We start from the raw sequence: 27498 nt of genomic DNA, 5'->3' as shown, positions 1-27498 counted from the left end.
GTGGTCTTCAGTTACATTTCCGTCTCAGAGTTCTGCATTTGGATCCACATCTCCACCTGCCCGCACACACAGCCCTGACAGTAATGTTTTCTATTAGAAAGGTTAAATGCAAACTATATATTATACAGTTTTCACCAGCAATGGAAAGCACCTGTGTGAAGTTATGAGACTTTGAGCTTTGTTTGCATAAGATTTTCAATAGTGAATGAACACTGCTTCATGTACAATATACAGCACATAGTTGACATTGCACATATAATCCACCTTCACAACTGTAGACTTGAAGTCATTTCCTGAAAGCACTATCAGCTCACAGCACCCATTTATTTCATGTTGTTACAATGTTTCTGCGAGAAAATGCTATCACAGTTTAAATGTTTCTTATGTAGTAAACATCAAAGTGATTTATTGTAAAATCAGTCATTTCATTTTTGCTGATCTTTATAACACCACAGGTATTTTGTACAACATCCATGTTTCCATGTTCAAACCTTATACTGGATTGTCTGTGGTGCAGTTAAAACCAGGTGGCCTGCAGTTTTTAATGCAGTTCAATTATCTATCTGAGAAAGGCCCCAGCAGAGCCGTGGACGGTCTCTGACTCCGCTGAACACAGCAGACAAGAATAAACAATTCAAACTTAAGACAAAAATGTCAGGTATACACAGTCTTCTAACTGAGTGGCCTCTTAAGACACAGCAGTCAAGACATACAATAAACTTATTGGATAATTGAAAATGTTTCAACAACTTTTTTGTATTTTTCAGGAACTGACATGACTGAATTTTGTGACAGGGGGTGCTGCAGCACTCCTACTTCCCACAGAGATGTGATTGATTAATTTTCAGTACATGCATTTATGACCTAATGCACAACCTTTGATAACCCAGGAAATTAAACACATGAGTTTCAACTTCTATTCAAGCTTCATTCCAACAACAGAAGCATTTGCCGTAGAGTTTTCTCACAAAAACATGAAATGAACGGGTGTCGTGAGCTGATAGTACTACTACTTAGTGGCTGCTGTTAACGAATAATTGCTATAATCTCAATACATGTTCTTAATTGTAAATTAAGCTAGGCATTGTGTGCAAAACCTTTCCCCAGCTAGCTAAAAATGGTACCTTTCTTTTTACAACTTCCATAGTTAAAACCACAAATGTTTCTTTCCTGTTTTTTTTTGTTGTTGTTGTTGTTGGTTTTTTTTTTTACAGTGACAGCTAGACTATCACGCCACATTACCCTGCATTAGAGTAATAAACAGTTTATCTCTCTTTATCTTTTAGGTTTAAATATTTTTCTTCAGATGTTTTGGCAGGAGTAGGTATACTTAATATAACACTTAATATATACCTCACAGGGTAAGTACACAATTTAATATAGTACAGTGTTAATTAATATAGTTTAAGTAATATTTACTTGAAATTAACAATAACTAAATAAAACCAGAATCAAGCAACCCCTTGATGACAACACGTGTGATAGCCTCCAGCCCCCTTTGGCTATTGGAAAGGCAGTTAAGGCAATGGATGTATTCATAGTTTCTAACATTCATTCTGGGGGTTTGCTAGTGATCCCAATCTCTCCTCCGAGGTTGGTAGGATACAAATTACCGAAGGTTAAGAAACAGAGAGAGAGAGATACAGAGAGAGGCAGAGAGAAAGGTGGGATTTGCTGGCAGTCAGAGGGAGGTTGTGTGTGCGCTGATTGGATATAAACACTGGCATAATATGATTTCTGCTTCAAGGAACAGTTCCCGCTGACTGATTTAGACCTGTTCAACATTCGTCTCTTTGACGGAGAAACGTGATTTTCCCAGAGGTGAGGTATGTTTCGACTTTTCAATTGCGTTTACACAAGACAACTTGTGCCTTGCGTTTTATTCTTTTTTTTTGGGAGGGGGGCAGGAGGGACTGCGTCATATTTCTTTGTTTAATAGGTAGCTCCTAATAATTATCAAGCCTTAATTATAATCGTCATGGCAATGTCAAATGACAAAATTATTTCAGAGTGTTGTGTGAGTGTTTCCATAACCAACAGCCTTATGTTGGCTTATGTCCACAGATCCTGTGTTGATTTGTTTTCGCAAAATTTCTCCTTCTAAAGTTGATTCTAATCAGTCTAATGGTTGTAGAAACCGATAAGCACACTGAGTTCCTGACCTCTGACCTCCATGGAGAGGAGTTGGAGTAATATCAAAAAAGACAATAATAGTTCATTAAATTCTCCAATGATCTCTCAGCCTTAGAGTCATATAAAATAACAAATGAATGCAGACAAGTTCACCAATTAAGAATTAATAGTATTTTTATATGGTGATAGTTTAAAATCTTTTTGCCACAGTAATGACATAAAATATTATTAAGACTATTGTTTCAGTTCACAGTAACAGCATAGGGACCTTGGCTGGATATTCCTCAGGTCCTCTTGAAAGAATTCGTAGGGTTCCTTCAAATCAGTTGGTTTCCTGCAGAATCCAGGATCATCAGTTTTATTGGATGTGTCACCTCTTTCCTGTAAAGGTCTGGAAAAAACCCAAACTGTCACCCTCAGATGAGTCCAAATTGGTTAGGATGTTCAGGAACAACTCAAAACTCCTGGAACACCAGCATGACAGACAAAGATTGAGCGATTTCCTAAAAATGACTAGAGGTATTTTTATAGGAGTAGGGGTGAGCTCTTCAAACCTAAGAACACTGCATCAGCTATCAAGCACGATGTTGGTACAATCCAAAAAGTGGTTGAATAATAAAGAAGGAGAACTACCCCCAAATTCTTCAGCTTCACCTCAAATCAGCAGCCAGAAAGTCAAAACTTTGACACAACTGAATGTTCCAATGGGACAATGATCCCAAACACACATCAAAACTGGTGTTGGAATGGATAAAGTGGTTTAACATGAAATTTTTGCACCAGTCTTCCCAAAGCTCCAACCTCAACAATATTTAAAATTTGTTGACTGTACTTAAAGGCTGCTAGAGGTTAGGAAATCATTCAATTTAAATGAACTCTGCAAAGAAGAGTGGTCAAATATTTAGACAGAATTATGTCAGAAGCGTCTTGAAGGCAACCAAAACCATATGGTTTAGATGCAACTTTGTAAGGGATGTTTAACCAAATATTATTAGTGGGTGTATTGATACTTTTGTCTATGTGGATTGGAGAAAATCTAAAATAAATAAACTTAAGCAACCAATTCTTGTTTTTTAAGTCATTAGAAATGTATGGTGTACAATCGTTCCAAAAGGAACAGTTCAAAGAAATTATTAAAAGCCTAAAATGACCATGATATGCATGATGAGTGTATATGAGCTTTTGAACACAACTGTGTGTGTTTCATCATGTGTGCAGTGAGAGAGAGAGAGCAAGCAAAAGCCTGCTAGTCCTGTTACATAAACTAAAACCTGTTGGGTGCAGCATTATGCGGGCTCATGTGTAGTTGTGTGGGTATTTCTGATGCTTTGGGGATCTTAATGTGTTTACAGAGTCACTTTATGGAGGCTCATCTCATTAATGAAGAAGAACAGCAAATTCCCACAGCTGAAATTACATGATGACAAGTTATTGTCATAGTTAAAAACTCTATAAATATAAATGAAAGCACAACTATGCATTTGTGCCACAGCAAGGCAGAGCTCCACTAATATGTCTGTCAGTGGGGTTGATCACCACAGTTTTTTTCTATTTTGCTGTGAAATTGTCCACAGCTGGTTACGGTGTAAGAGCATGGAGTAAATGGAAATCACTTTCATTTTTAGTTCTTGTTAGTCTTTGCATGCTGCTTCCACTTTTTCGATTTTTGGATGCAGATCAAATAGAAATTCATTTAAAATCATTCATGGGGTCAAACTGTTTTCTCTGTATTTACAGGTAGAGAATAGAATATGTTACACCACATCCTGATTTAATCTTTGTTTACTCACTAATGACCTCTGAGTGACCTTCTGTAGCTTTGTGATGACCTATGCATGGCCAGCCTGGTGCACCTCTGAATGATGAAGGCTTCTTACATATTCATCATCCTCTTTCTACTCGACAGGACTGTGGTAAAGTATTTTATTGTGCCAGCAATGACCAAACGATACCTGATACTTGAAAAAAAAGCTCTGTAGCTGTAGAACTGCAGCTGTACAACATCCAGTGAAATGCCAGTTTATTAGGCACTCTTTGCAAAAAGCCCTAGTGGGGATTACCAGAATGAATATAGATTGTGAACAGATAGTAAGCATTGGTCTAAGAGTATCCATAATAATGTTAAAAGTCTATAAAAGAAAAGCATGCAAAGGAAAAAAGTATATAGATGATTTTAAATCTCAGTCATTTGTAAGCCACAGAACTTGTCCTTTATCGTCATGTAATTTAAATGCAAGTGTTGACTAATGTAAAGCTAAAATATTGTCATATGTTCACTTTTGTATCTTAATGTACCAATTTGAAACCAAAAGGACATTTCTGTTAGTCCTCATTTTCACATTCCACATTCAAAGAGGTGTTTGTGGGTTTAGACCTGGTTTAAGGGTTAAAATTGGTATTAGGCTTAAGTGGTTGGGTCTGACTGAGGGTACAGGTTGGGTTTAGTATTTAGTGGCTATAAATGATCATTTCAGGTCATTTGTGTGTATGTGTGTGTGTAGAGTATATCAGCGAGGACTGTTGAAGATATGGTGGCAGAATGGATCCGCTACAGAAATGAGTGTCTGGTCAGGATGAGCGCAGAACCCGGGCCAGACGGTAATCCACACATATGCTCAATAATCATATTAATGCTAAAACATACATTAATTAGATTTAACGCTTAAATATAATCCATTAATTTAAGATTAAATCATTTAATTTAGAATAAATGTGCAAACATGGTGAAAGTTTTATAGAACATTCATCCATCTCACCGACTGATTATAAAACACAATTCATTCATTCTTGTTCTGTCTCCAGAATTGGTATGCAGTCGTATGTTTGACGAATATGCTTGTTGGTCAGATGGACAACCCAACTCTACAGTCAAGGTGCCCTGCCCCTGGTACCTACCTTGGTACAACCAAGGTAGGTACCAGGTTGCAAACACACATATATAGATACATTTAGGTAAAGGTTTGGTTTTTTTTACAATTACACATTTTCCTGCATTTTTTCCCAGCACACCACAACAATGAGTTTTAAATGAAACAACTCAGATGTGACTATGTGACTTGTAAACCTTTAGCTTTTAGCGATTCAATTCAAATGGCTTAATAAAAAACTTTATTAACTGTTTTGGAATTACAGCCATTCAGAAGCTCAAAAAATAATTGGACTGACAAACACTTTCATGGCCATGTGAGAGCTGTTCCCTTGTTATGATGGGATAATTTAAGCCGATAAAAGATTGTTGATTTTAAGTATTGAACTTGTATTTGATAACTGTTCATTACAATTCTCAATATGAGGTCCAAAGAGATGAAGGTGTAGGCGACCTACAGTAGATAGAGAACCCACACAGACATGGTGGCCATCATTATGACAAAATAAAAAATAAAAAACCCAAAATAAACCTATAAGAAAGACAGCAAAACTTTAAGTGTGCCAAAAGAAGGAACACAGTATAGAACTCAACAACATTAAAAGGTCAGAAAGACCACAGAGCATAACTAAGCTGGATGAATGCAGATTAGGTACCATTGTAAAAGTCTACAATTAAGAGACACCTTCTGATACAAACTGATACACATGAAAGAGCCGGCACAGTTTTGGAAAACCATTGATATTTGGAGAGATTAAACCAAGATTAATTTGTACCAGAATGATGGGAAAACAGAAACAGTTCAAAGCATACTGCATTATCTGTCAAATATGGAGGACATAACGTTATGGCATGGGCATGTATGGCTGCCACTAGAACCGGGTCACTGGTGGTTACTGATAACTGCTGATTACTGATAAAATGGTGGTGACTGCTCTTAGAAGAAGCAGGGATAATTCTGAAGTGTACAGGGCTATTCTATTTGCTCACAGTCATTGCTATTCAGACAATTTCTGCAAAACTGATGGGGCCGTACTTCACAGTGCAAATGGTTAGTGATCTAAAATATGCTTTAAAAGCAACCCAAGAGCTTCTCAAAACAAAGAAATGGGATATTCTTCAAGTCAATCGCCTCAACTAAACCCACCAGAGCAAAGCAGCTTTTCCGTTATTCAGTAAAAAACTGAATGCAAAAAGACCTGAAAACAGGCAGCAACTGAAGATGGCTGCAGTAAAAATCTGGCAGAGCATTTCAAGAAACAAAATCCACTATTTGGGCATGTCCATGGGTTCTAGACTTCAGTGACTTAAATGACTACATGAATATGAATACTTATCCAAATATTCAAAACAATACTTCTGTCCAATGTCCAAATAAGTGACTGTATTTTAAACCCATGTTAAATATTTGATTTTAAAATCTGCTGTAGTGATGTACAGATAATAAATGATTAAAAAAAATATCGCTACCCAAAAACACATGGACATAGCAACAGGCTATATACACACAGATAAAAGCATTGTTTTAATCACAGGCATGTGTTTTAGCCTCTTTTCTGTTTTCCTGTAGTGCGTAGTGGCTTTGTGTTGCGTGAGTGTGGCCCTGATGGCAAATGGGCCACCAGAAACTCCAGTCAAACCTGGAGGGATCATTCTCAGTGCCAACCTGAGGACAGCCAACAGGAGGAGGTATGCCAGGAGCATATGGGGAAATTGGTCAGAAAATAATTAATCAGAAAACTGTCACCAAAGTAGAATTGATTTAAAATTAATTTAAAAAGTGTGAAACTGCAAAATCAGTAGAATCAATGCTTTATTTTTCCATTTGAAAGTGCACAACTATTCTGAATAACAGATTTTAAAACAATTAGGATTTAGTAAAAGGAAGTTACGTAGGTTCATATTTAGTGGCCTCACAGTAATAACCCACCCTTGTCTTTTTGTTTTATTCTGTGTAGGAGAAGCAAATTATTATTTATGCCTGCTTTCGGGTCATGTACACAGTGGGCTACTCTCTCAGTATGGTCAGTCTCTGTGTGGCTCTGATTATTCTTCTCTTTTTCAGGTAGGTAATCTGTCTCATACTCTAACATTTCTCCAAGTAGCATTTAAGCAGACTTTCTTCTCAAAACCAACTTTTCTTAACTAGAGCTGTGAAGCTCTTGCAAGTGCAAATACCATAACAACAATAATCCATGAAACATGGGGAAATTACACAAGCCTTAGCACTGCAGCTATAAGCTCTTTTGTTACAAAAATTAGAAACAAAAAGTGAAATCAATCTCACTCTCTATGAGCCACATGTTTAGCAGGCTGACTTTGTTTTGTGATTATTATGTTTTTAACATTATTTAACCTTTGTGAAACTTGCAGTAAGCTCCACTGTACCAGAAACTACATCCACAGCAACTTGTTTGCGTCGTTCATTCTGCGAGCTCTCTCCATCCTGACTAAAGATGCTCTATTGGGTAAAACCTACCTGGAGTTCGCAGACAACAGGGAAATCTTTGAAGTGAACAGTAACCAGGTTATAAGCATAAAAACTTGTATTATTTCAGTGATACTAATATATGTGTCATTTCACAGATGACATAGTTGAATATATTTAACACCCCTTCCTTGGACCGCTTCATCATTCATGCGAGATAACATATAGTAATACTAAGTGATAATTAGTTATTAATTTGACTTTATAAATTGTTACATTATAAAATAAAAGTGTTCATTACCCGGGCAGTTTTTTTTATTTCCTCATATAGACTTAAGTATAGCCAGGGACTCTGAAGATTCATAACTGTTAGAAATGACGGATATTTCTTAATTCTACTTTTTTGTATCTCCTCCTAAAAACACACTTAAATATTAGGCATTGTCCAGCTGTCTTGTGGCTCAAGTGCTGATGCATTACTGTGTGGGAGCCAACTACTACTGGCTTCTCGTGGAAGGCCTGTATCTGCACAACTTGCTGGCACTGATGGCTTTCTCTGAAAACTGCTTTTTTGGTGGATATCTGTTGATAGGCTGGGGTAAGCCAAGGACACCAGACAAAAGTAGCTACATACAACACAAAGGAAATGAAGTAGTTAAAGGCTTGGCTCACATTATGGCAAAATTGGTTAGGTCAATCTCACAATCCTGAATTTTCTCTGCTTACCTGAACTGTTGTTGTTTCAGGCACCCCAGTGTTATTTGTCTTTCCCTGGATTCTTGTACGTTACATGTATGAAGACACAAGGTGAACTTTTAGTCTGACTTCTTTAATAATTATTTTGCTGACTTTGTGCTGCCTTGTACTTATTTGTATTCTTTTCTCGTCTCTTCTTTAATCTCTTAACTACACTCTACATCATAGCTTTAGTATATGTATGCAGTAGTTTTAACACCATTTTGTTCTGTAGTAATTCTCCATGCTTTTACCGTGATAAAAAAAAAGTGTTGATGTAATGGTAATATATACATAATGCATATGTTATTACAATGCATGAAGTAAGAATGGAGCACTTCAGTAAATAAAAACTGCTTATCATCTTCATGCAATGTCTGTGTTTTTCAGGTGTTGGGAAATAAATGAAAACATGGCTTACTGGTGTATAATCCGTATCCCTATTCTCCTGGCCATAATGGTAATAGACACAAATATAAAGGTTATAAAGTAAATTTGTCAGTATGAACAATCATGTGTGAGTTATGTGACCATAAACAGCCCTGTGACCTACAGGGGGCGGGGCAGTCTGTACATCATAGTCGCCTACATATCACCTCCAGCTTTCAAATTAAAACTAAAATGACTAAAATAATAATTACAAAATAAATATACTAATGAGTCTGTTTCTCTTATCTTTTCAGGTTAACTTCTTCATCTTTATTCGCATCATTCTGATCCTTATATCTAAACTGAAAGCCCATCAGATGAGATATACTGACTATAAATTCAGGTATGTAGATAACAACAAAGTAATGAACACTGACAATGACAAAAGATACGGTTTTTCTCGATCGCCGCAATTCTCACAGCAGAAAAAGTCATTCTGGCATTTTTCATAACACGAAAGACTCCTACAATCAAAACCTTTTTAAAATATGTCAAAACATGAATAGTCAGTGAAATGAGTGTAATTACTGTGTTGTCACATGCACCTGTGACACAGACTGACAGTATGTATTTCTATGTGTTCCAAGTAAACCTGTGAGAGTGTGTAAACTTCTGACAGTATAAATATTTGAACAAAACTTGAAGTAACTTGACTGGAAATACTAATACAGTATCCAGAGAAGTGAGAGCTCCAGAGAGAGAGTGTGCTGATGAGTTTTTTAGATTCAAATTAGAAGTGCCTCAACACAGTAACAAATATCTTTAGTAGTGAAGTATGTGTAGTAACCATAGCATTGTGTGTAAAAACACCTGGAATGTCTAATGTGGGTGAGGAAAAGCGTTACTGATTTGAGAACTGCATTATATATAGTGAGATTTTTTTATTAGCACTAAGATGAGTGGAGGTGCTTTCATCTCCTTGTTGTCTTGACATAATTATCTAATGTTTGACCTAATTTGCTCACCTATCTTTAATTTAGTTTAATTTTAGTTTTTTTTTCCTTTCGTTTTTGCTTAGCAACTACAAAAATCAGGTGAAAATAAAACATGAATTAACTAATTGATAGACTTTTTTGTAAGAATCTTGTGTGTAAGTGTAAAGATCAAAACTCACACATATACAGACAGTAATTAAGAGAAGACAAGTGAGGGAACTCTGTTATATCGCTTGACATAACCTTTGCCTACGAGTTTAATAACAGTTTAACAAGTAAACACCAGGGAACATTTAATTCTCATGTTTCTCTCCAGACTGGCCAAATCCACATTGACCCTGATCCCTCTGCTGGGGATCCATGAAGTTGTGTTTGCGGTGTTGACGAATGTGCAAACAGATGGAGTCTTTCACAATATCAACCTCTTCTTCCAGCTCTTCTTGAACTCTTTTCAGGTATAATCAAGAATCTGCACCTAGCTTGATAATATTTACCATCATAATAATTTGCAGATAAAAGTAGCAAAACACTACTAAATGACCTCTAATACAAACTCTTCACAGGGTTTACTTGTTGCCGTCCTGTACTGTTTTGTCAACAAGGAGGTATGTAGCATGTGATGTGGTGGACAAAACAAACTTCTCATAATATTAATCATTACATTTTTGAATGAAGCCTCAGTTTAAGGTTAGAGTGGGGCTTGTTTAAGGTCAGCGTACAGGTTATAGTTAGCTGAATTGAATGGACAGCCGAGAAATTCATGTAAGTCAATGTAATGCCCATCTGGAGTGAAAAGGGACTAGGTGACACTAAAAAAGGTGCAGGCCCTCTTGATCTTGATGTCGTTCATATGTTCTACAGTTTATGAATTAAGACAATGTAAATGTTTTTCATGTTCAGCAGAGGATGTGTTACTCATTTTTTGCAGATTTTAGCTTTTGCATTTGAGATATTTCCCTTACTTGCAAACACTCTTTGCAATGTTTAGCCTCTTCCTTTTCTTAGTCGTTAACCCAGTTTCTAAGTCAAGTTTCCAAATTCAGTTCTCGTTATTATCCTATTTCAAGCTTCTTTTCCTCCCCTTTCTTACAGGTGCAAGCAGAAATAAAGGCTACATGGCAGAGGCTGAAGCTGTGGTTGACTTACCTAGATGAACTGAGAAATAGTGACAGTAACACACTGCAGGTGGGTGTCAATACAGTGCACACAGGAAGCAACCAGCATTTAGCTAATCAGCATCATATTTAATCGTTATTTCCCCTCTTCTCACCGCCATCTTGCTTTAGTTGGTTGTGCTTTTTGTGGCTTCTATTGTTGCTCTTAGGTTTGTTTAAATAGGATCATGCATGTTACTTGCCTCTGCAGTGAGTGGAGTCAGGGGTCCCCTTAGGGAAATAAGGTCTCTCCTACTGTCACTGAAAGCTTTCTATATTGCCACTGCCTCAATTTAAAGTTTGCCAGCCCTCAGATAAAGGATCAATTTTGACCTGGGTCCAGTGGCAACCAGTGCCAATAACATGCTGTAAAAAAAATAAAATAAATAATAATAATAATAATAATAATAATAATGTAAAAAAAACTTATTTTACAGTGGTTTTTGCTGTGTTATTTATATAATTTGTGCATTAAAGAGAAACTGAAAACTTGCATAAAGGCTAATAAAACAGGCAGAACAAAAAACATATAATTTATATAGGAATTTCTGTTTTGTAAGAGAAGGTAGCTAGTTATCCTTTGATTAGGGGCTTGCCTGTACCTTCACACTGTGCTGGTAAGTTTCTAGAAATTTTAATAAAACTGATGTTTCTTCAAATGTGATTATCAGCTAATATTTGAAAATAATACGTGCTGTAATATAAATATTAGCCTAGTCCTTTCCCAAGGCCACACATTTTGATTATGTGCCCATTTGTAAGCTATTAATCAGCACGATACTTGTTCACTGGCTCAGTGAAATAAAATTAATTAAAATGGTTTCTTCCTTTTTGTGCTTATAGTTGTGTTTACATTTTTATGCAGACTCCTGTCAGCATGCCTCCATCTTCCCAGTGTCACCATCTGTCTCTTTACAAGCTACCTGACGGCTGCCCAGAGGTCAGCCACCTCTCTCCTATGCCCCACACCTCTCTTTCACCAGCTCCTCACCCTCAGGTTCCCACTACTGACTGCTACGCCTACCACCAAGACAAGATGGGAGACAAATAGGTGAAAACTTCCTGGCATGTCGCTGCTCATACTAAGGATAGAGGAGAGGATGATGAGAAATTATATGAAATGTATTGCTAAAAAATTCAAAATGGTCTTAATATTTCTTAAATAATTTGAAACTATAAGTAATTAGCATGTCCAATCAAGACACTCTTTGACTAAGGTCAAGATTTCACAGCACAAATGGCTTTCACAATCAGAGGGTTACATTATGTTATCCTCTGTAGGTGGATCTGTATTTAGGCATCAGGCATTTTTTTTGACTGCTCTGTATTTCTTCAAGGCAACAGAGTGAATCTCAAGTATGACTCCCTTCTCTGAGCACTTGATTAAACATAAAATAAAACAGTGACATTGTCACTTTGTGGACAATTAAAGGGTCATATCCTGCAGCATAAAAAAGCAGTTCTCATTTTATTCACACAGAGGAAATAACTATTTTATTTCTTTTGCTATTCAAGCGGATGTGAATTTTTTTCAATTAACAATATTATCTATCTTACTGTGCACGGTTGGATCTTAATTCTCCATGCAGCCATCCAAGGTACTTTTGCAAGTTATTATAATAGCTCATTCAATTCCCCACAGAACATATTTAGACATTCATTTCCACTTTTATAATGCAACTGATAAATGAGAGCAATTAAGCAAAAAATGAATACTCAGAACAAGACTAATTGCATAAAAATATTACACTTGTAATGAAGGTAAAACTTGTTTGTAGTCATTTATTTAAAAAAGCAATGTGATGTGTTGGTCTTATTTGAACCACTTTGACTGTGTTAAATCCCTCTTTCAAAAAATAATCTGTCACTGTAAATGTGTGTAAAACTAGGTTTTACTGGCACTGCCACCATCTAGTGACAGAAACAGAAAACACACTGTAAAAGGGAGAATTTCACACTCCTATGAAATCATGCAGAAGGTTTAATGAACTGCTTATTTTGCTGGCAGTTCTACTGTTGAGTAATGTCTCAACTCTACATCATATACATAATTTGCTACAGGTTTTATTGAACAAAGTTATAGCATAGATTCTCCATTAGCATTATGTTCATTTCCATAGGGGAAAAAACAAAACAAAAACTACTTATGTTCTCTTTTTAAATACTAGTAAAGCAAATGTGGGAAAAAATGTTAGCTCCCCTTCAAAAAAAGGGGAGTAGGTGAGGTAATGTACATTTAAATTGTCGTTGTCTAAAAGACAGATTTTGAAAGGTCAGTTAAATGTGACATTTGGCCTAAATATATACTTTTTGTTTTAGTCCAACTACTGCTGTGTTTTATGATATAAGATGTAATAGTGTTCGTGACTTTTCTTATCGATTTACTTTTAATAATATAGTTTTACTAGATATACTGTTTATATTCAAATGTCACAAACATACAGTGATTGTAACTGAAATAACATGAATAATAAAAAGACTAGTTGTAGAGTCTTGAGTGATGTGCTTATTGAACCAAGGAGTGAAAGGACGACCATTTTCAAAAAGAAGTGATGGTTAACGACACCAGCTGTCAGCCACTTACAATGCAATCTTCAGAACCCTTCCAAGGGGATTAAAACCCCACTATAATTTTGACTTCTGAGACTCACATGACGAGGAAATGTCAACCAAAGGAGTCGCACGATGGCTCCTCTGACATAATGACCCACGCCTTGTGTCACACTTTGCCTCATGTGACAACACATGTGAGCTCAGAGTGGGTCAACAACAGTCAGGACCACCACCAAGGGGAAAACAAACTAGTTAAATACCTGGGGCTCTCTATCAGTTCTTTTAGACAAAGACACTTGAAATGAAGTGGGATTTGGGGCATCCTTCAATAAAGCGTAGCGACTTTAATCTCTGGGACAAAGGTAGGAGGAGACAAGCAGGCACATATTTACACATAAATATATAAGAAATGCCTTTTAGATCAAATCACTACATGGTGTTCTCAGTGTAATGGAAAATGAGAGTGAACTTCCAAGAATCAAAACTGCAATTCAGAAAACAGGGTGTGTTCTGTGTTGACTCATTTGTTTTGTTTCAGCCTGCCTTTCAGTGCCGTCAGTGATAATTATATCCAACTCCTTCTCATGAGATGCACTTCCGTGGTTGAATAATCTGTTTTTTTTTTAATAAATATGTGGATTCATAAAAACTACACAAACGGGAACCCAAACTGAAGTTACTTTAATTATATGTACATTACCACAAACCACACTGTCCCACTATTTATCTGTATTTGTTGAAAGTTCACAGCAGATGGACTAACCCACAGTCACATTTCATATATTTTTTTCTGGATTAGAGACAAAATTGAAAAGAACAAAATTTTGTAGCGTTTTGTTTTCAACAGCTTAAGCTCCATTATTCTTTCATTTATTTATTTATTTGGCACAGACGCAGAGATGGGATATCCGCAGTCAGTCAGGCCTCACAGCTTTGCCTCTGTATCTATCAGTGGTGTATACAAATAAGCAGCATCGTCCTCCTCATAGATGATGGTGACCGTCTCACCAGCATCAGACACTGCTCCGTTGGTCTGCATGTACGCCTGAGAAACAAAGAGACAAAAAATTATTTCAGTTAAATGAAAACTTAAATGACTTCAAGTGATATATTGGAAGACAGCTACAGCTGCCAGTCTGAACTTCATTCCAATAAATACCCTCTCAAGTAACTGCAGTCGCTCTTCATTCAGCAGATTGCTTTGTCTCAGCTGGCTGACCGTGTTCTCCAGTCCAACGAGTTTTTCCAGGTGTCTTCGGTGCCGCTGCTGCAGCACTTTGACCTTTTTCTGTAGCTCACACACAATTCCCTCCAGCTGCTCCTTACTCAAACTGTTCTTGTGGTAGCTGGTGATGTAATAAAAATAGAGTCTAAAAACCATAATACTGCAAAGGGATATAAGAAAGACTCTTTCATTGAATGAAAAAAAAGAAATTTAAATTAAGCATCAGAACTCACCAGTGCTCCTCGAGCTGGTAATCTTGCTCTGTATCGTCGTCCTCCGACTTGCCTTCATCTCCCTCTCCTCCTTCAGAATCCAGTCTTTCCAAAGTGAGGACCAGGGATGTGGGGGGAGGTGCTGCGTGTTTGGACACTATAGGCAGAGTGGATGTGATGGGTGTGGAGCTCAGAGCCGATGATAGTACCGTTTCTGGTGAAAAGGTAAACTGGGTAAAGGTGTCTTTGGGCAAAACATTCGGTATCGTCTCGAAGTAGGCAATGACTTGAGTTTCATGGTTGCCGTCGTCGCCATCTGAGAACAACTCTGTGGTATGTGTCACATCTTCAACTCCACTTAAAGCCACAGCCTCATCTGTGCACTCAAGGGTGGAGTCATTCACTACCAGCCTGTGTCCCTGAGTTAAAATGGCCGCAGTTATTTCATTCATAAGCTCATCTTGCCCTTCCCCAGCAGGACATTCAGACATAAGTACAACCTCTGTCTTCTCCCCACTGTTACTTAGATGATCTATTGTGTGTAAAACAGTTAAAGGGAAGTTTACCCCCGTTTCTAATCTGTCTACTGTTGCCAGTGAGTCTAGTTCTGGCTCAAAAGAGCAGTCAGATTCTCCAACATCACTCAGTTGCACCAAGCTGGTTTCTTCTTGTTGCGATGGGTCGACAGCAATCTGATACAGGTGCACAGTGTGCACTTTGTTTTGCATGTCTGCTGTGTCAAAAACCATGGTCTTGTCATCTGATACCGATACGCTTGGATTACAGATAGTTCGAAGACGCTTTGTTTTCTTCTCGCCATCGTCTGTGGCTTTCCGTTTCTAAAAAGATAAATCAAAAAGCATAAAACAAGGTTTTATCTTAACTCTCCATGTTAAGATATAAGCTATAAAATAATGTATTTGTTATTGTATATCCTGGTACGCAACAAAAACTTCTGTATTAGCATTCTGTATGATTCTGGTTAGTTTTGTTCAAGAAAAAACAAATTCTGTGTGACTCTAGCATAGAATCTCCACAATTACAATAACACTATTACTACTTAAAATACTGCAAGAGTTGCTCTCGAGCCTTATGAACTAAGGTAAAATGCTTAAACTAAAATCCAGGTAGGAGAATTAAACTTTCCTGTGTTTTAAAACAAGACCTCAGCATTCAGTAAAATAATTGGCGCTCCTTTGCAACACTAAAAATCAAGTTTAGTTTCTTTTTGCTTTACCTCAGCCTCCTGAAACACAGTGGGCACAGCGTCTCTCTCAAGGTAACGGATCCCCCATCGCACTTTGAAGCACGAAGGTGCAAAATGTTCGTGGCAAATATACTGGTGCCGAGAGGGAGCCCAGTTCTCACGTCCCATGTTTCTCAGCCACTGCTGCAGCCTGACTGGGTCCTGAAGAGGGAACCTAGAAAACAATGAAAATTACACACGTAAAACACTGATCACGCTTCCTTCAAGTGAAATTGTTCATATTAATGTGCAACTAGAAAATAGCTTCCTAAAACTCAGTTTACATTGTGTGTGTGTCAGTGATTGGACAGTGCAAATCAGTGCATCAGATATGATCTGATCAGGTAACTGACTGACTCTGTGGACTCATCACATTTTGGCTTGCTCTGACCAACTACATCTTGCAGCAGCTTGCAGCTAGTGTAACTGTGTTCATATTTACTTTTGTTCTGAACCTGTGAACCTGTTGTAAAGTTGTGAAATCTGTGAAGTTGTTGCATGTTCTTTTAGACATTAACTGATACTGAAATTACACAGCCAAAAACAACAACAACAAAAAAATAATAATAAATCCCCCAAAACAGCCAAGGTGTTAGGCAATATTCTTGAGGTACTCTTATTATTGCTGAAAAGTTTATTTTATTCGTAGGATGTTTCATCTTTTGAATTCATTGTAAATTACTTGCATGCTATAGCGACTTACACAATCTAGCAGTGGGCAGATTGATACTTTAACAGACATGCCAGCACATGTTGCCCCTCCCCCCTCCTGCTACCATGTTTTGTTATTGTAAAGTCACGTGACCCAGACTGAGTAGACACGTGTAGGCTGTAGTGAGTGAGGCAGAGGAGCATTCTGTGGAGGTATTTTATGGCTGTAACTAAATATACTGCAAATATCCGTGTAGGAATTAATAAAGACCCAGACGAACATCATCATGGTGTGGTAAAAGTGATGTTTCAGTATCTTTGTGTCAGATATTTTTCAAAGTTTTCTTGGTCATCACAGATGTTACCAGAAGACTGATTACCATGGCAATGATATATATGAAATACTTTATTGGAACTTAACAAATGAAGTATGAACTAACTACGATAATAACGTAGTAATACCGTTTGTGTCAACTGTCAAGGCATTATTCACATATACAGCACAGTAGAAACCAACACAAAGTGCTTTCCAAGCAGGCACATTCAAACTCTCCAGAATAAAATAAAATGTTTCAAAACAGGTGAAGCATTTTGAGATGTGTGTTTTTAGTCTAAAGGGCTTCTTTTCTTTTAGTCTGGACTTCTTTGAGCTGCTTGAAGACGTTTCAATTCTCATCCGAGAAGCTTCTTCGGTTCTGAACTGAAGCAACTCAAAGAAGTCCGGACTTTTTTCTTTCCAAGCTCCTTTAGACTACGATGACCTGGATGACTGAGAACCTTCACAGACATGTGTTTTAACTCAACTACTTAATTACAAATATAAGGTGTAAAAATAAATAAATAAAATTAGCTGTCAAAGTATTCAGATTAAGCATGTTGATCCACTGCTGTCCTCTACATAAGCTGCCTTTATAAGTTAAAAGTATCGTTGATACTGGCTGCAATATCGTGCAATGGTTCTGCAGCTCTAGGAGTGCATCAGCTTAAAGATAAGGATGACACATCACTATTTCTGCCTGCTCTTCTGCACAACTTGTCAATATAACTTACTCACCAGACTACCTTAGAGCTACAAATCAGACAGCGTTGATATAAACAAAAATGTCTTGATTCAAAGTTTGCTTTAATCGAGACTTCACCGTGTTGACGGCCTGGCTTAAATCAAGTCAAGTGCTGTGTTGATTAAATGAAGGCTTCTTCAAAGTCAGAAGTAGAAGACACAAACTTATCAAACGTATAAAAAGCGTCTCCTGTGCGGAGATTTTCTAACCTCGGTTGTTATTTTCCGTCAGTAAAAACGAGATTGTGAGACTAACCCGTCGAACAGGAAAAAGTTGCTGGAAGTTGGATTGCGCCTCTACCTGTCTCATCTGAGCATCGCGTTTAGCTGGCCTGCTAACACCGTTTTAAAACACCTGCTCACCTGTAGAAGCTTTTCCTGTCGCTGTCGCTCGCGGAGTCATTCTTGCAGTTTGGGACCGAACAATATTTTGGCATCTCGGAGCGCTACGGTAACTTCTGCTGCTGTCTTCGTGTCCCGCTGAGTTCATAACAAGGTGAAACAGGTCTGTGAAACTCGTGCTGTGTTGTAAACTCGTGGCGCCTTAGGTGACGAAGGAGGATCAGCTGTTGGAGTCTGCGACGTCAAACGAGCGCGACCGCCACGCCCACAGGAAGCAGGTAGCTTTGCTTGAGGAGTCGCGGATGAGTTGGCAAACTGTTTGACTTTTTCTAGATGTATACATTTTAAACGTTGTTTCAGGAAATAAGCTGTTTCGTTGTTTTATGGGACCCCTTCGTTAGTTACCCCAAAAGTGATAGAATTACATAAATATACAGTACTGTGAAAAACGACGTCGTTTCTTTATATTTTGCTGGGGAAATGGGTTCAGGCTGTTATTCTTCAACACAGCCCGTTAGGCTGCTTTCTTGTCATTTCTTCAGGACTAGCTCCCCAGGCTTCGGAGCTCTTTTGATATTGTCTGCCGTTTGTTTCGTTCTCAGTGAAGATGGTGCATCAAACTCTGACTGTATTCATATTTCCAGCATTTTGTTTCCAAACAATGCAGACCATGACAGAGCCATGCTTTACAGATGGCTGTAGACACCCAGTGTTGCACCTTTTTCCTGAGATCCTCCGTACAGAAGAGTTTCACATTTGGATTCATTACAATAGTAAACCTGTTACCACTGATATTTAGTTCAGTTCTTGTGTGACTCTTCAGATCTTCAGTAAGCCTGGATAAGTTATTTGCTCTAGTTCCTTGGAAGCAAAATATGATGCAATTAAGAGGGGTTCAAAACTTTTGCACAGTACTGTACACTGCTCTTTCTGCTAGCTTGTCCCCATCTATTTTTTTCATTTTGTTTTAAATATTAGCTAATGTATTTATAGCTAATAGCATCTCCTCCACTCTTGCTCTTTGCTACCCACGTATTGGCTTGAGTTTGGATCTGTGATTATTATTTACTTCATTTAGTCTCCAATTTAATACTCCTCGCCATCTTCCATATTTTCCATGGATATGAAATCAGAAACAAAATGAATAATTTTTGAAGAAAAAAAACTTATACAAACCTGCTGTCTTCCATTGCTTTTCCAGTCCTTTGTGATCTATACTTTCCATAGCATTCTTATTTGTAGCCTTTGCTGTTTCTGAAACATATATTAAGTATTTTATTGAAAAAACAATCTGATCATTGTAATTAAACAAAACAAGGTAATATATTTGAAGCTTGTTGAAACTGCAAAGCTGCAAGCTTAGACTATTAGCTGACGTAAATAAAGATATAGGCATGTTTCTAAAATCACTGGACTGGCTTTTTTATTCAATATTTTTCTCCAAACATTACACAGAATCTTTAAATGATACAGTTATATACATACACATCAGTGTATTTCTTTATCTAAAAAGTTGAGGGCCACTGGACAATGCAGCTGTGCGTTTCAAGACAGGATTGCATTTCTGATGTTTGTGTACTGAAGAAATTCACATACGGGGTTAATAAGTCACTGGTAATTGAACATGTATTGGAGACTAGAGTGCCAACAGTGTTTGCTTTACAAGCTAGTTTGGAGAGAGTGGACTGTGCGGGAACCGCTGGGTCAGTGGCACAATGACGACCGAGGAGATGAACACATGGAGAGCAGCAGTATCTTCCTTACTGGGAAGCAGTGCACGTGACCGAACCAGCTAAATACACCACTAATGGCAAACAGCACCTTTCAGTGTGTACCCAGAGACTTAATATCTGTTTTTTAGACTGGAATCATACATGTAATAAGATTTTGGATTTGTGAGAAATAAACCGACATACTGCAGAGTGGTTTGAGAAACACTGATAGACATGCTGCTTTTCAACCAGTTTCCAAAGCTCTAATCTCTGTGTATGCAGGCCAACAGTATACAATGCTAGGTTTCAGAGTCACAAGATGCACCTTGCAAAAACTGAACAATCATTTTCATTACAGATCTTTGGTAAATACCAGCTATATGATGCCGTCTGATGAGCTCACATATTTAGAAACAAAGCAGCTTGAAGGAAACTCGTCAGAAAATGTTGTGATTGTTTTTGTACCCACTGATGGAACACAAAAGCAGGCAAAGGGACAACGGAAATTGTAATTTTTCAGTTTTAGCCGGTAATGTGAAGGAGTATATCCAGGCCTGGACTGGGCTGGTCTAAGTGATCTCTTCCCATCCGAACTAAACCACACACTTTATGCGTACAACTAGCTGAAGTTTTTTAGGGAGAGGGATCCCTTAGGCTAAGCATGAACAACAGCATGTCCGAGCGCTGGAAGGAACGAGGTGGCTGGGATGGTTCGGATCCGATGAGAGGTCATCAGTGTCACAGACAGATTAGATGGGTCTCTACATCATCCCCAACTGCATTAGCGTGTTGGCATATGCCATGGGCTTGACATTCGGATGAGGCTGTAAAAGGAGATGAGAATTAGATTCGAATTTAAGAAGATTTTTAAAACTCTTAAGACACTATTAGCTAAACTTTTAGCAGTTAATAGTAGTTTAATGTTTTCGGCTTTATTCCACTTGGTTAGGATAATATATGACTCCACTGCTCATCTCAGGGTGTTATGATTTCTAATGCATCATTTTCACAAATTATTGTCAGATTACTTATAAATTTGGAATAGGGAAAAAAAATGGCCTAAACATGAGGGAGAAGTTCAGATCAGTAGTCCAGCAGATGTCACTGTAACACTGTGCATTAAGCTAACCACATATTCAAAATTTGTATAGTGATGGTCTTCATTAAAATATCCACTTAAGTGATATAATATCAATGTTGTTTCTAGGTTTCTTATCTTTAAAATCTTTGTTAATGAGAATGAAGTACTTTTAAGTTTTTGTTCCACTTCAACCACTTTTCCATTAGCGCAATTCAATCCCTGTTTCATGTAGAAACATCTGAGATATCGCTTCTTTTAATTAAGGACCTGAAAGTGATGTACCTTACTGACTAAACCTCAACATGCACTTTATGTATTACGGGTAAATTTTTAATCTTTTAGAAGACACTGCCTGCACTGCTTTATTTATTTAATAACTATTTATTTCTATATCATCATTATTATTATTATTACTATTATATTGATTTTATTAAACTCAACATAACAGGACACTAACCACAGCTGTGAACTGGTGAAATTCTGGTTTGAGGTCTGATCCCCTGAGGTGGATATATGCTCCTTTGTTTCCCATCTGATCACTAAGAAGAAAAAAGGAGAATACAACAGTTAAAATGTGCCACTTTTTTAACAGTCAACTCAACACTTAAGTTAGGTAACTTGATTACTTACCAGTAGTTGGGTGCTGAGAACACGGTGATGCACTTCCCTGAGTGAGTGACCTCGTACCCCTCAGCTTTGACCTCATGACTACGCACAATGAAATCCAGCTTGTTCTGCTCCAGGAAGCGCTCCGTCACATCGGGCCCAAACTGGCAACTCACCCCTCGCTTACTGATCGACCGGCCATTCTGTGTAAGAGGGAGAGAGAGAGAGACACAAACTATAAAGCAGGTACTGGCACAAATTGCATCCAGATCTGTAGGAAGCACTGAATTATGCTGTGGGTGAGAACTCACCTGTGGCTGTGGATCTGACCAGAGGAGGTCACACATAGGACCTGTGAACGCATGGGGAAAAGTGTTAAATTATACTTGTCATCCCTTTTAAAGGATATTTCTTATAGCAATTTAAACTGATAATGACTTAAGAGTCTGGCCCCACCTGAGTCTGGAGGCTGTCTATTCCTGTCAATCTTCCTTAAGTCTTCCAATGTGACACCATCTTCACTGAACAGCCCACCGTGCATAACCTGACATGGAGAATTTAATTAGAACTGTGAGTACAGCAATAAAAACACATGAAACACTGTGCAAGAAAAGTGATGAATAAAAAAAATAGTAATCAGTAAGTTATCTTAACAACACATACTATTTCAGAAGCATAACTGAGGTGACAGAAATTACATACATTAGCATACTCCTATATACTTTATATCTCATCATTTTGAATTAACTTCCACTTAAATGACAACCATAAGAATTAAATCCATACATATTCACACCTTAAGCACAAATAAATTACTCGCCAGTGTCACCTTTTAGTTCACATTCTCAAAGCTTACCAGTACTTTATTGTTGATACACTGTGCAAGAGGAAGCCACTGGAAGACCTCGCTGAAAAGCTGAAACATCTGGGCTGTGTACTTGGCTTTGACCTCCCCTTCAAATCCATACATCTGGTTCATGTTGTCCGTCTCATGGTTACCTGCAGATTTAAAAGTGGTTACTGCGGATTACACAGGACACTTAAATATTTTAATCAGTCATTACTATGGAGGATCAATTATCCAGCAAATGACTTCTGGGTATCGCTCTTTAGAAGAGTTGTTTGCGATTACCTTCTGCAGAATTTAAACTTTCACCACTAGGTGACAGCATTTCACCCCCTATTTAACAACCTCTGCCATTCACCACATTGCTGCTATGAACTAGAATTTACTCCCAGTTTCTTGTGTGGTTAAATAAATGTTGCACTGACATGTTGCACCATCTAATGGTACAAATTTGTGTGGTTAGTGGTCTGTATTCCATTAAAGTAAAACATGAAGCTTTCTTGTTTAGTTGACTATTCTTCAAAACAATATTTTTACAATACATAGACTATTTGAACATGGCAGTTGTTGTTTGATATTCTATCAATATGTTCAGTTAATCATGAAAGGTGTTAAATTACTGATAAATTATAGGACTTTGCAGTAGATGCCTTTAAACCCAATGCCAACAGAGATATGTAGTTATCATGATGTACAATATGGCACGTTATAGCAGCCTGAGATCCATGCACAACACTCTTGAGCGCTCTCACCTCTAAGCAAGTGGAAGTTGTTGGGGTAGAGCAGCTTGAAGCCAAAAAGGGTAAGAATGACCTCAACAGAGAAAGAGCCACGATCCACAAAGTCACCATTGAACAGCTGAATGCTGTGGTTAAGCATTATGACGCACAAGTTCTGGACAAGTTTGTGGCATCTGACTGTTACAATTTTAGACACAGAAAAGTACTCCAGTGAACACAAATTTAAAACCAATGTGTGTGAGCGTCAGCAAAAACAAAGGATACATAAGGGTTGGTGTCAGAAGGTAAGCCGTTCAACTTGAAGATGTTGAGGAGATCGTAGTATTGGCCATGAGTGTCCCCACAAATAGTTATTTTTTCTGTCTGTGACAAAGAGAAACAGAACATCTTTAACAAAGAATGGAGAACTTTAAAAAATGGCCATGTACAATCATCTACTACCTGTACTCCCATTATGGGTTTTGTTAGTGTTAGCACTTAGAAAATATGACCACGCTCTAATTTTGTACTCATTATTTGTGAACTAAAAAACTTCACTTCATTCTTGAGTATATGAAGAAAAATCCTCACCTCTTTTAACGTGATTTCAACAAGACTTGGCAGTTTTGACAGAACATCTTTAACTTGCACCAAAATCTGGGAAAAAAAGAAATACATACATACATACCAGTTTAATTTGAAGCATACACATATTTCCATTTCCTTGTCTCACTCTACTATATGTCATATAAATAACTATGGTTACCTGATAAGCACACTTTCTGTGCAGTTTCTTCTGATCTTTGAACCAATCCATCATCTCTTTCATGAACTTCAATGTTACCTTCCCGTCTTCAAGTTTTGGGCCTGTATAGTCATCCTCAATCGCTGCACAGTCAAGAATAATATGGTTCACATCACATCTTTCACCTTAATACCTTCTGAATTAAATATTATTATATGATACTAATGTATATTCCTCAAATAAGAAAGCAAACATACTCATGTTTTCAATGTCCAAAGAGTCAACAACAGATTTCTTTGTCTCGTCGCTGGCAATGGCTCTCTCAAAAGCCTTCTGTTTCACAATCTTGTTACATTCTTGATACTTCATCCTTGCATCCTTGTCATTCGGTCGAACCCTCACTACCTATTATCAGGACAGAGACATGAAATAAACACCCTGGTTAACCTTTAACTGGCATTAAAGCATACATAGGGACAAGGACTTTGTATAGATGCAAAGCTGAGAATATAAATAGAAACAGAAACATAAAGGATCAAATCTCACAATTAACATACGTAAAATGAACAATGGTTTTAGTCACATGATGTTCTGTCCCATATCTCTTAAGAGTTATACACATTTAAATCTAGCCCCAACCCTTCTTTGCTTACAGAAGCGTTGAATATGCTTTTTGAAATATCATGGTTAGTGGTCTGGTTTGTGCAATAAACTAGAGACTAAGAACTTCAGAGATCCCTAAGGTCTATCGTTATATTTAAATTATATTGCTTATTATGAGGAAGGCACAAACCCCATTAACTGTGGTATGAGAGCCTTCAAACTGGATCTAATTGGCATCATGACAGGATTACAGGATAATCCCCACTTTGTGCTGTTAAGGCAACACAAAGAGCCTAACTGGTGGTGACAGAACAACAGATGGAAGTGGAGAGCTCTGTACTTTGTTCTATTCAAGGTTAGACTGGATGGCAAGTGTACATGATGTGTCTTCTAATAATAAAAAATGCTATTGCTTCTTACCGTTTCGTAGTCTTTTAGTGCAGCTTTAAATTTGCCCAGTGCCATGTTGGAGGTGGCACGGCGGTAATATCCCTTAATGTAGTTTTTGTCTACCTCCAGGGCCTTTGTGGCATCCGCCAGGGCATAACCATAGCACTCTGTGCGTAGGTATGCCAGGCTTCGGTTGCTGTAGTATATGGCATTGGATGGATTGAGTTCCAAGGCTTCTGAGTAGTACTTGATTGCATTTTCATAGTCTTTTTCTGAATAAGGAAAAGAAAAAACAAAGTTGGAGTTTAACTGGACCTTGATCATACGCTCAAACATAACGTAATGAGTTACCCACTAGTGAAAGAAATTGTAAAAAACTACAATGGTGTGTGTTTAGCAGTGTATATCACTGCCATGATACATGGTTTTCTTAATCATAGGACTGTTGAATTATAGCAAAAATAAATTGTTGATCATTTTGGTCAATCACGATTATTTAACATAACTATTTATACACACAGACACACACACAAACATAATATATACACATATATATTTAATGGGTTTATTTTGAAGGGCATAAACTATATGCAGACCAGTCACCAAACATATTAAGATTTTTTTTAATTCAGCATTGTTTATGAAGAAATCATATCCCCACCTTTACAAACAGACAACAAACTAAATCAGGTTTTACAAGTTTTGCAATATATACAACTAAGAAAATAAAACTGCCAAAACATACTAGTTCTAGACCATATTTGTTTTCTAATGTGTGCCATATATTTCTCTTGTTTATATATATCCCTCTTGATTGTATATATATTCTCCTGTTGGCTATTTATTCCTGCTATCTACCATTTATATTTCATTCCAGCACAGTTTGTGTGGAGCACCCAGAATTTCATTGTACATGTAAAATGACAATTCTATTCTATTCTAGAATCTGACACCAGGAAAAAATGTGTCTTATATTAGAAAAGGTAATGGGACTGCAACCTCTGGGAGTGCATGTCTAACATGGTTATATGAATTATAAAGCAGAAAAATACCACCCCGTCCCTCACATAACAGTCTTTTCTTTGCACCTACCGATACTCTGACTCATCAGTATCAACCCCGCAGAAGTTTCCCAATTAACCAGCGACAGACAGACCTGTCGTGGGCGTGAAAAATACATCCTGGACAATGTACTTAATACAAAATGTGAATGACGGCTGATAACCTCATATGCATGTTTCACAGATCACCACTGTGTCCAAGCTGGATTTTATATGCTTTGATTTACTAAGGAATCTACCTAAATGAACTAGAAACCCTAGCGCCGGTTGCATAACAGACACTTTCATTATCTATGTGTTTTGAATGGGGGCGCAACGTGACTACCACGTTTCAATGCTAATCGTACGATATTAAAAGCGCCTCTTCAGTGACTTGAAATCTAACTGCATTTCAGATAAACGAATAAGAGTTGAGTTACATTGAAGATTTCGTAACTGCTGCCATGAGTTTAGGGAGCTCTGCCTCGCTGCTCTTCCTGTTCAAGCAGCCGCCGGCTAACAGAAAATTCTAGTTCTATGTGAACCTCACCTTAAACTACAATATTAACCCGCTGCGGCGGCTAAATGGAAACAAATCAGTGACTGTTAAACACAGCGCATGGTCATAAACCTTATAACTTCGAGACATTGGATAAATAGGGAAGTTGGTGGTGTAATATACACGACACGAGTGACGGCATGGGTTAACGTCGGTGCTGTCGCTGCTGAGTGTAGTGGCTACTAGCTAGCTGCTGTTACCCATCAGTGCCGCGGATCCCAATGAATGGGGTTTACCATTAGCATGCTCTCTGGGCAACACTAGCTTAGTATTTGCGACCGGCTTTGCTTGAGGTGTACTGCAACACAATCACGCCGCTGCTAACCAATGGTCACAGTGTCAAATTATAAAAAAATACTGAAAAAACACACTGACTTGACAGGTTTTAGAAATTACCTTTAAAGTACTTATTCGCCTTCTCCTTGAGTAGCTCGGCATCATTACCTCCCTCCGCCATCTTCTTCTCACTGCCGTTTTCCGATATGTGCGCCATTGGGATGGACTGTCGTAAAGGTCGCAAAGTTAGGTGTAGTTTTTACCATTTGTCATATTGAAAGTAATTTTACGGGGTGATCATACGTGTGACATTACGAAACTACAACATGTAACCCTTGCACACTGTTCGGGTCAAAGTTAATAACATTGATGTTATACCCAATTTCAGATCCACCAGTGTGGGTTAAATTATTTCTGGAATAAATAATTCTGGATTTATTATGAGTTACATGTGTATTTCTATGGGATAGTGGTGATAAGTGGTAGAGCTTGATACTGTCATGAGCGATATCTGTGTTCTCATCACATTTGCCCAGGTTTCTGCAGGGACAGACACCATCTGGTTTGACTGATCGTGGAAGAATTTCTAAACAGTAAAATACTAAAACAGCATAGCCGTTATCATATATGGTGCACCCAAGGAACCGAGCTGAGAGGGTGCCAGGAGCTCTGAAACAGGTTAGCATAGTGGTGGAGTGGTTAGTGCTGTCCTTAGTTAAGAAGGCTTCTGGTTCAAATCCTGGCAGGGGGCTCGTTGTGTGGAGTTTGCATGTTTGACTCACTCTAAAGTACCTGTAGTGATTTCCTCTTAGTACTCTGTCTTTCTGCCAGGGTCCGAAGACATGCATGTTATAAGTGCATTATAAATATGTAAGTGCTATATATATTTGTGCTTTGCAAATGAAAGCAAAAATACCCACAATTTAAAAGATCCCAATAACAACCAAATTA

The 27498-nt window shown here is 37.8% G+C and overlaps 3 protein-coding genes across 3 annotated transcripts; 1 reads left to right on the top strand and 2 right to left on the bottom strand.

Moving 5' to 3' along the window:
• The first annotated feature begins 1542 nt into the window (after positions 1-1542).
• Positions 1543-13297, top strand: gipr (gastric inhibitory polypeptide receptor). The gene is made up of 15 exons (XM_005932571.2): positions 1543-1821; positions 3951-4046; positions 4635-4731; positions 4936-5043; positions 6570-6688; positions 6958-7064; positions 7373-7526; positions 7866-8025; positions 8174-8234; positions 8553-8622; positions 8846-8934; positions 9843-9981; positions 10090-10131; positions 10619-10711; positions 11546-13297. Exons 2-15 carry the CDS (start codon positions 3993-3995, stop codon positions 11729-11731), a joined length of 1479 nt encoding a protein of 492 aa, XP_005932633.1. The 5' UTR covers positions 1543-1821; positions 3951-3992; the 3' UTR covers positions 11732-13297.
• A 598-nt stretch (positions 13298-13895) lies between these two features.
• Positions 13896-19267, bottom strand: LOC102289123 (THAP domain-containing protein 5). Its single transcript, XM_005932570.3, has 5 exons — positions 17991-19267; positions 15908-16091; positions 14692-15509; positions 14393-14579; positions 13896-14278 (listed from the first exon to the last, which is right to left on the bottom strand). The coding sequence occupies exons 1-5, from the start codon at positions 18062-18064 to the stop codon at positions 14159-14161; spliced, it is 1383 nt and encodes a 460-aa protein (XP_005932632.1). The 5' UTR covers positions 18065-19267; the 3' UTR covers positions 13896-14158.
• Positions 19268-19375: 108 nt separating this feature from the next.
• ppp5c (protein phosphatase 5, catalytic subunit) lies at positions 19376-26794 on the bottom strand. Its single transcript, XM_005932568.3, has 13 exons — positions 26668-26794; positions 24703-24944; positions 23937-24084; positions 23701-23822; positions 23526-23591; positions 23220-23318; positions 22968-23073; positions 22225-22367; positions 21825-21912; positions 21680-21720; positions 21393-21571; positions 21220-21301; positions 19376-20505 (listed from the first exon to the last, which is right to left on the bottom strand). The coding sequence occupies exons 1-13, from the start codon at positions 26762-26764 to the stop codon at positions 20443-20445; spliced, it is 1476 nt and encodes a 491-aa protein (XP_005932630.1). The 5' UTR covers positions 26765-26794; the 3' UTR covers positions 19376-20442.
• Between the last annotated feature and the right edge of the window lie 704 nt (positions 26795-27498).

Source organism: Haplochromis burtoni, unplaced genomic scaffold (genome assembly GCF_018398535.1).
Source record: "Haplochromis burtoni strain Fernald_Lab_line unplaced genomic scaffold, NCSU_Asbu1 Contig_153, whole genome shotgun sequence".
In the NCBI taxonomy this organism is placed as follows: domain Eukaryota; kingdom Metazoa; phylum Chordata; class Actinopteri; order Cichliformes; family Cichlidae; genus Haplochromis; species Haplochromis burtoni.
The sequence above is the reverse complement of the archived record's forward strand: the minus strand, read 5'-3'. Positions and strand labels throughout refer to the sequence as shown.

Coding starts and splice junctions, on each gene's coding strand:
- LOC102289123 (XM_005932570.3), bottom strand. CDS start 18,064: ATGCCAAAATATTGTTCGGTCCCAAACTGCAAGAATGACTCCGCGAGC. Junction 15,510..15,907: donor CTGTGTTTCAGGAGGCTGAG/GTAAAGCAAAAA, acceptor TTATCTTTTTAG/AAACGGAAAGCCACAGACGA. Junction 14,279..14,392: donor GACTGCAGTTACTTGAGAGG/GTATTTATTGGA, acceptor TTTGTTTCTCAG/GCGTACATGCAGACCAACGG.
- ppp5c (XM_005932568.3), bottom strand. CDS start 26,764: ATGGCGCACATATCGGAAAACGGCAGTGAGAAGAAGATGGCGGAGGGA. Junction 23,823..23,936: donor TTTGGACATTGAAAACATGA/GTATGTTTGCTT, acceptor TTGACTGTGCAG/CGATTGAGGATGACTATACA. Junction 21,913..22,224: donor GTATCAACAATAAAGTACTG/GTAAGCTTTGAG, acceptor TCTCCATGTCAG/GTTATGCACGGTGGGCTGTT.
- gipr (XM_005932571.2), top strand. CDS start 3,993: ATGATGAAGGCTTCTTACATATTCATCATCCTCTTTCTACTCGACAGG. Junction 8,935..9,842: donor TATACTGACTATAAATTCAG/GTATGTAGATAA, acceptor GTTTCTCTCCAG/ACTGGCCAAATCCACATTGA. Junction 9,982..10,089: donor TCTTCTTGAACTCTTTTCAG/GTATAATCAAGA, acceptor AACTCTTCACAG/GGTTTACTTGTTGCCGTCCT.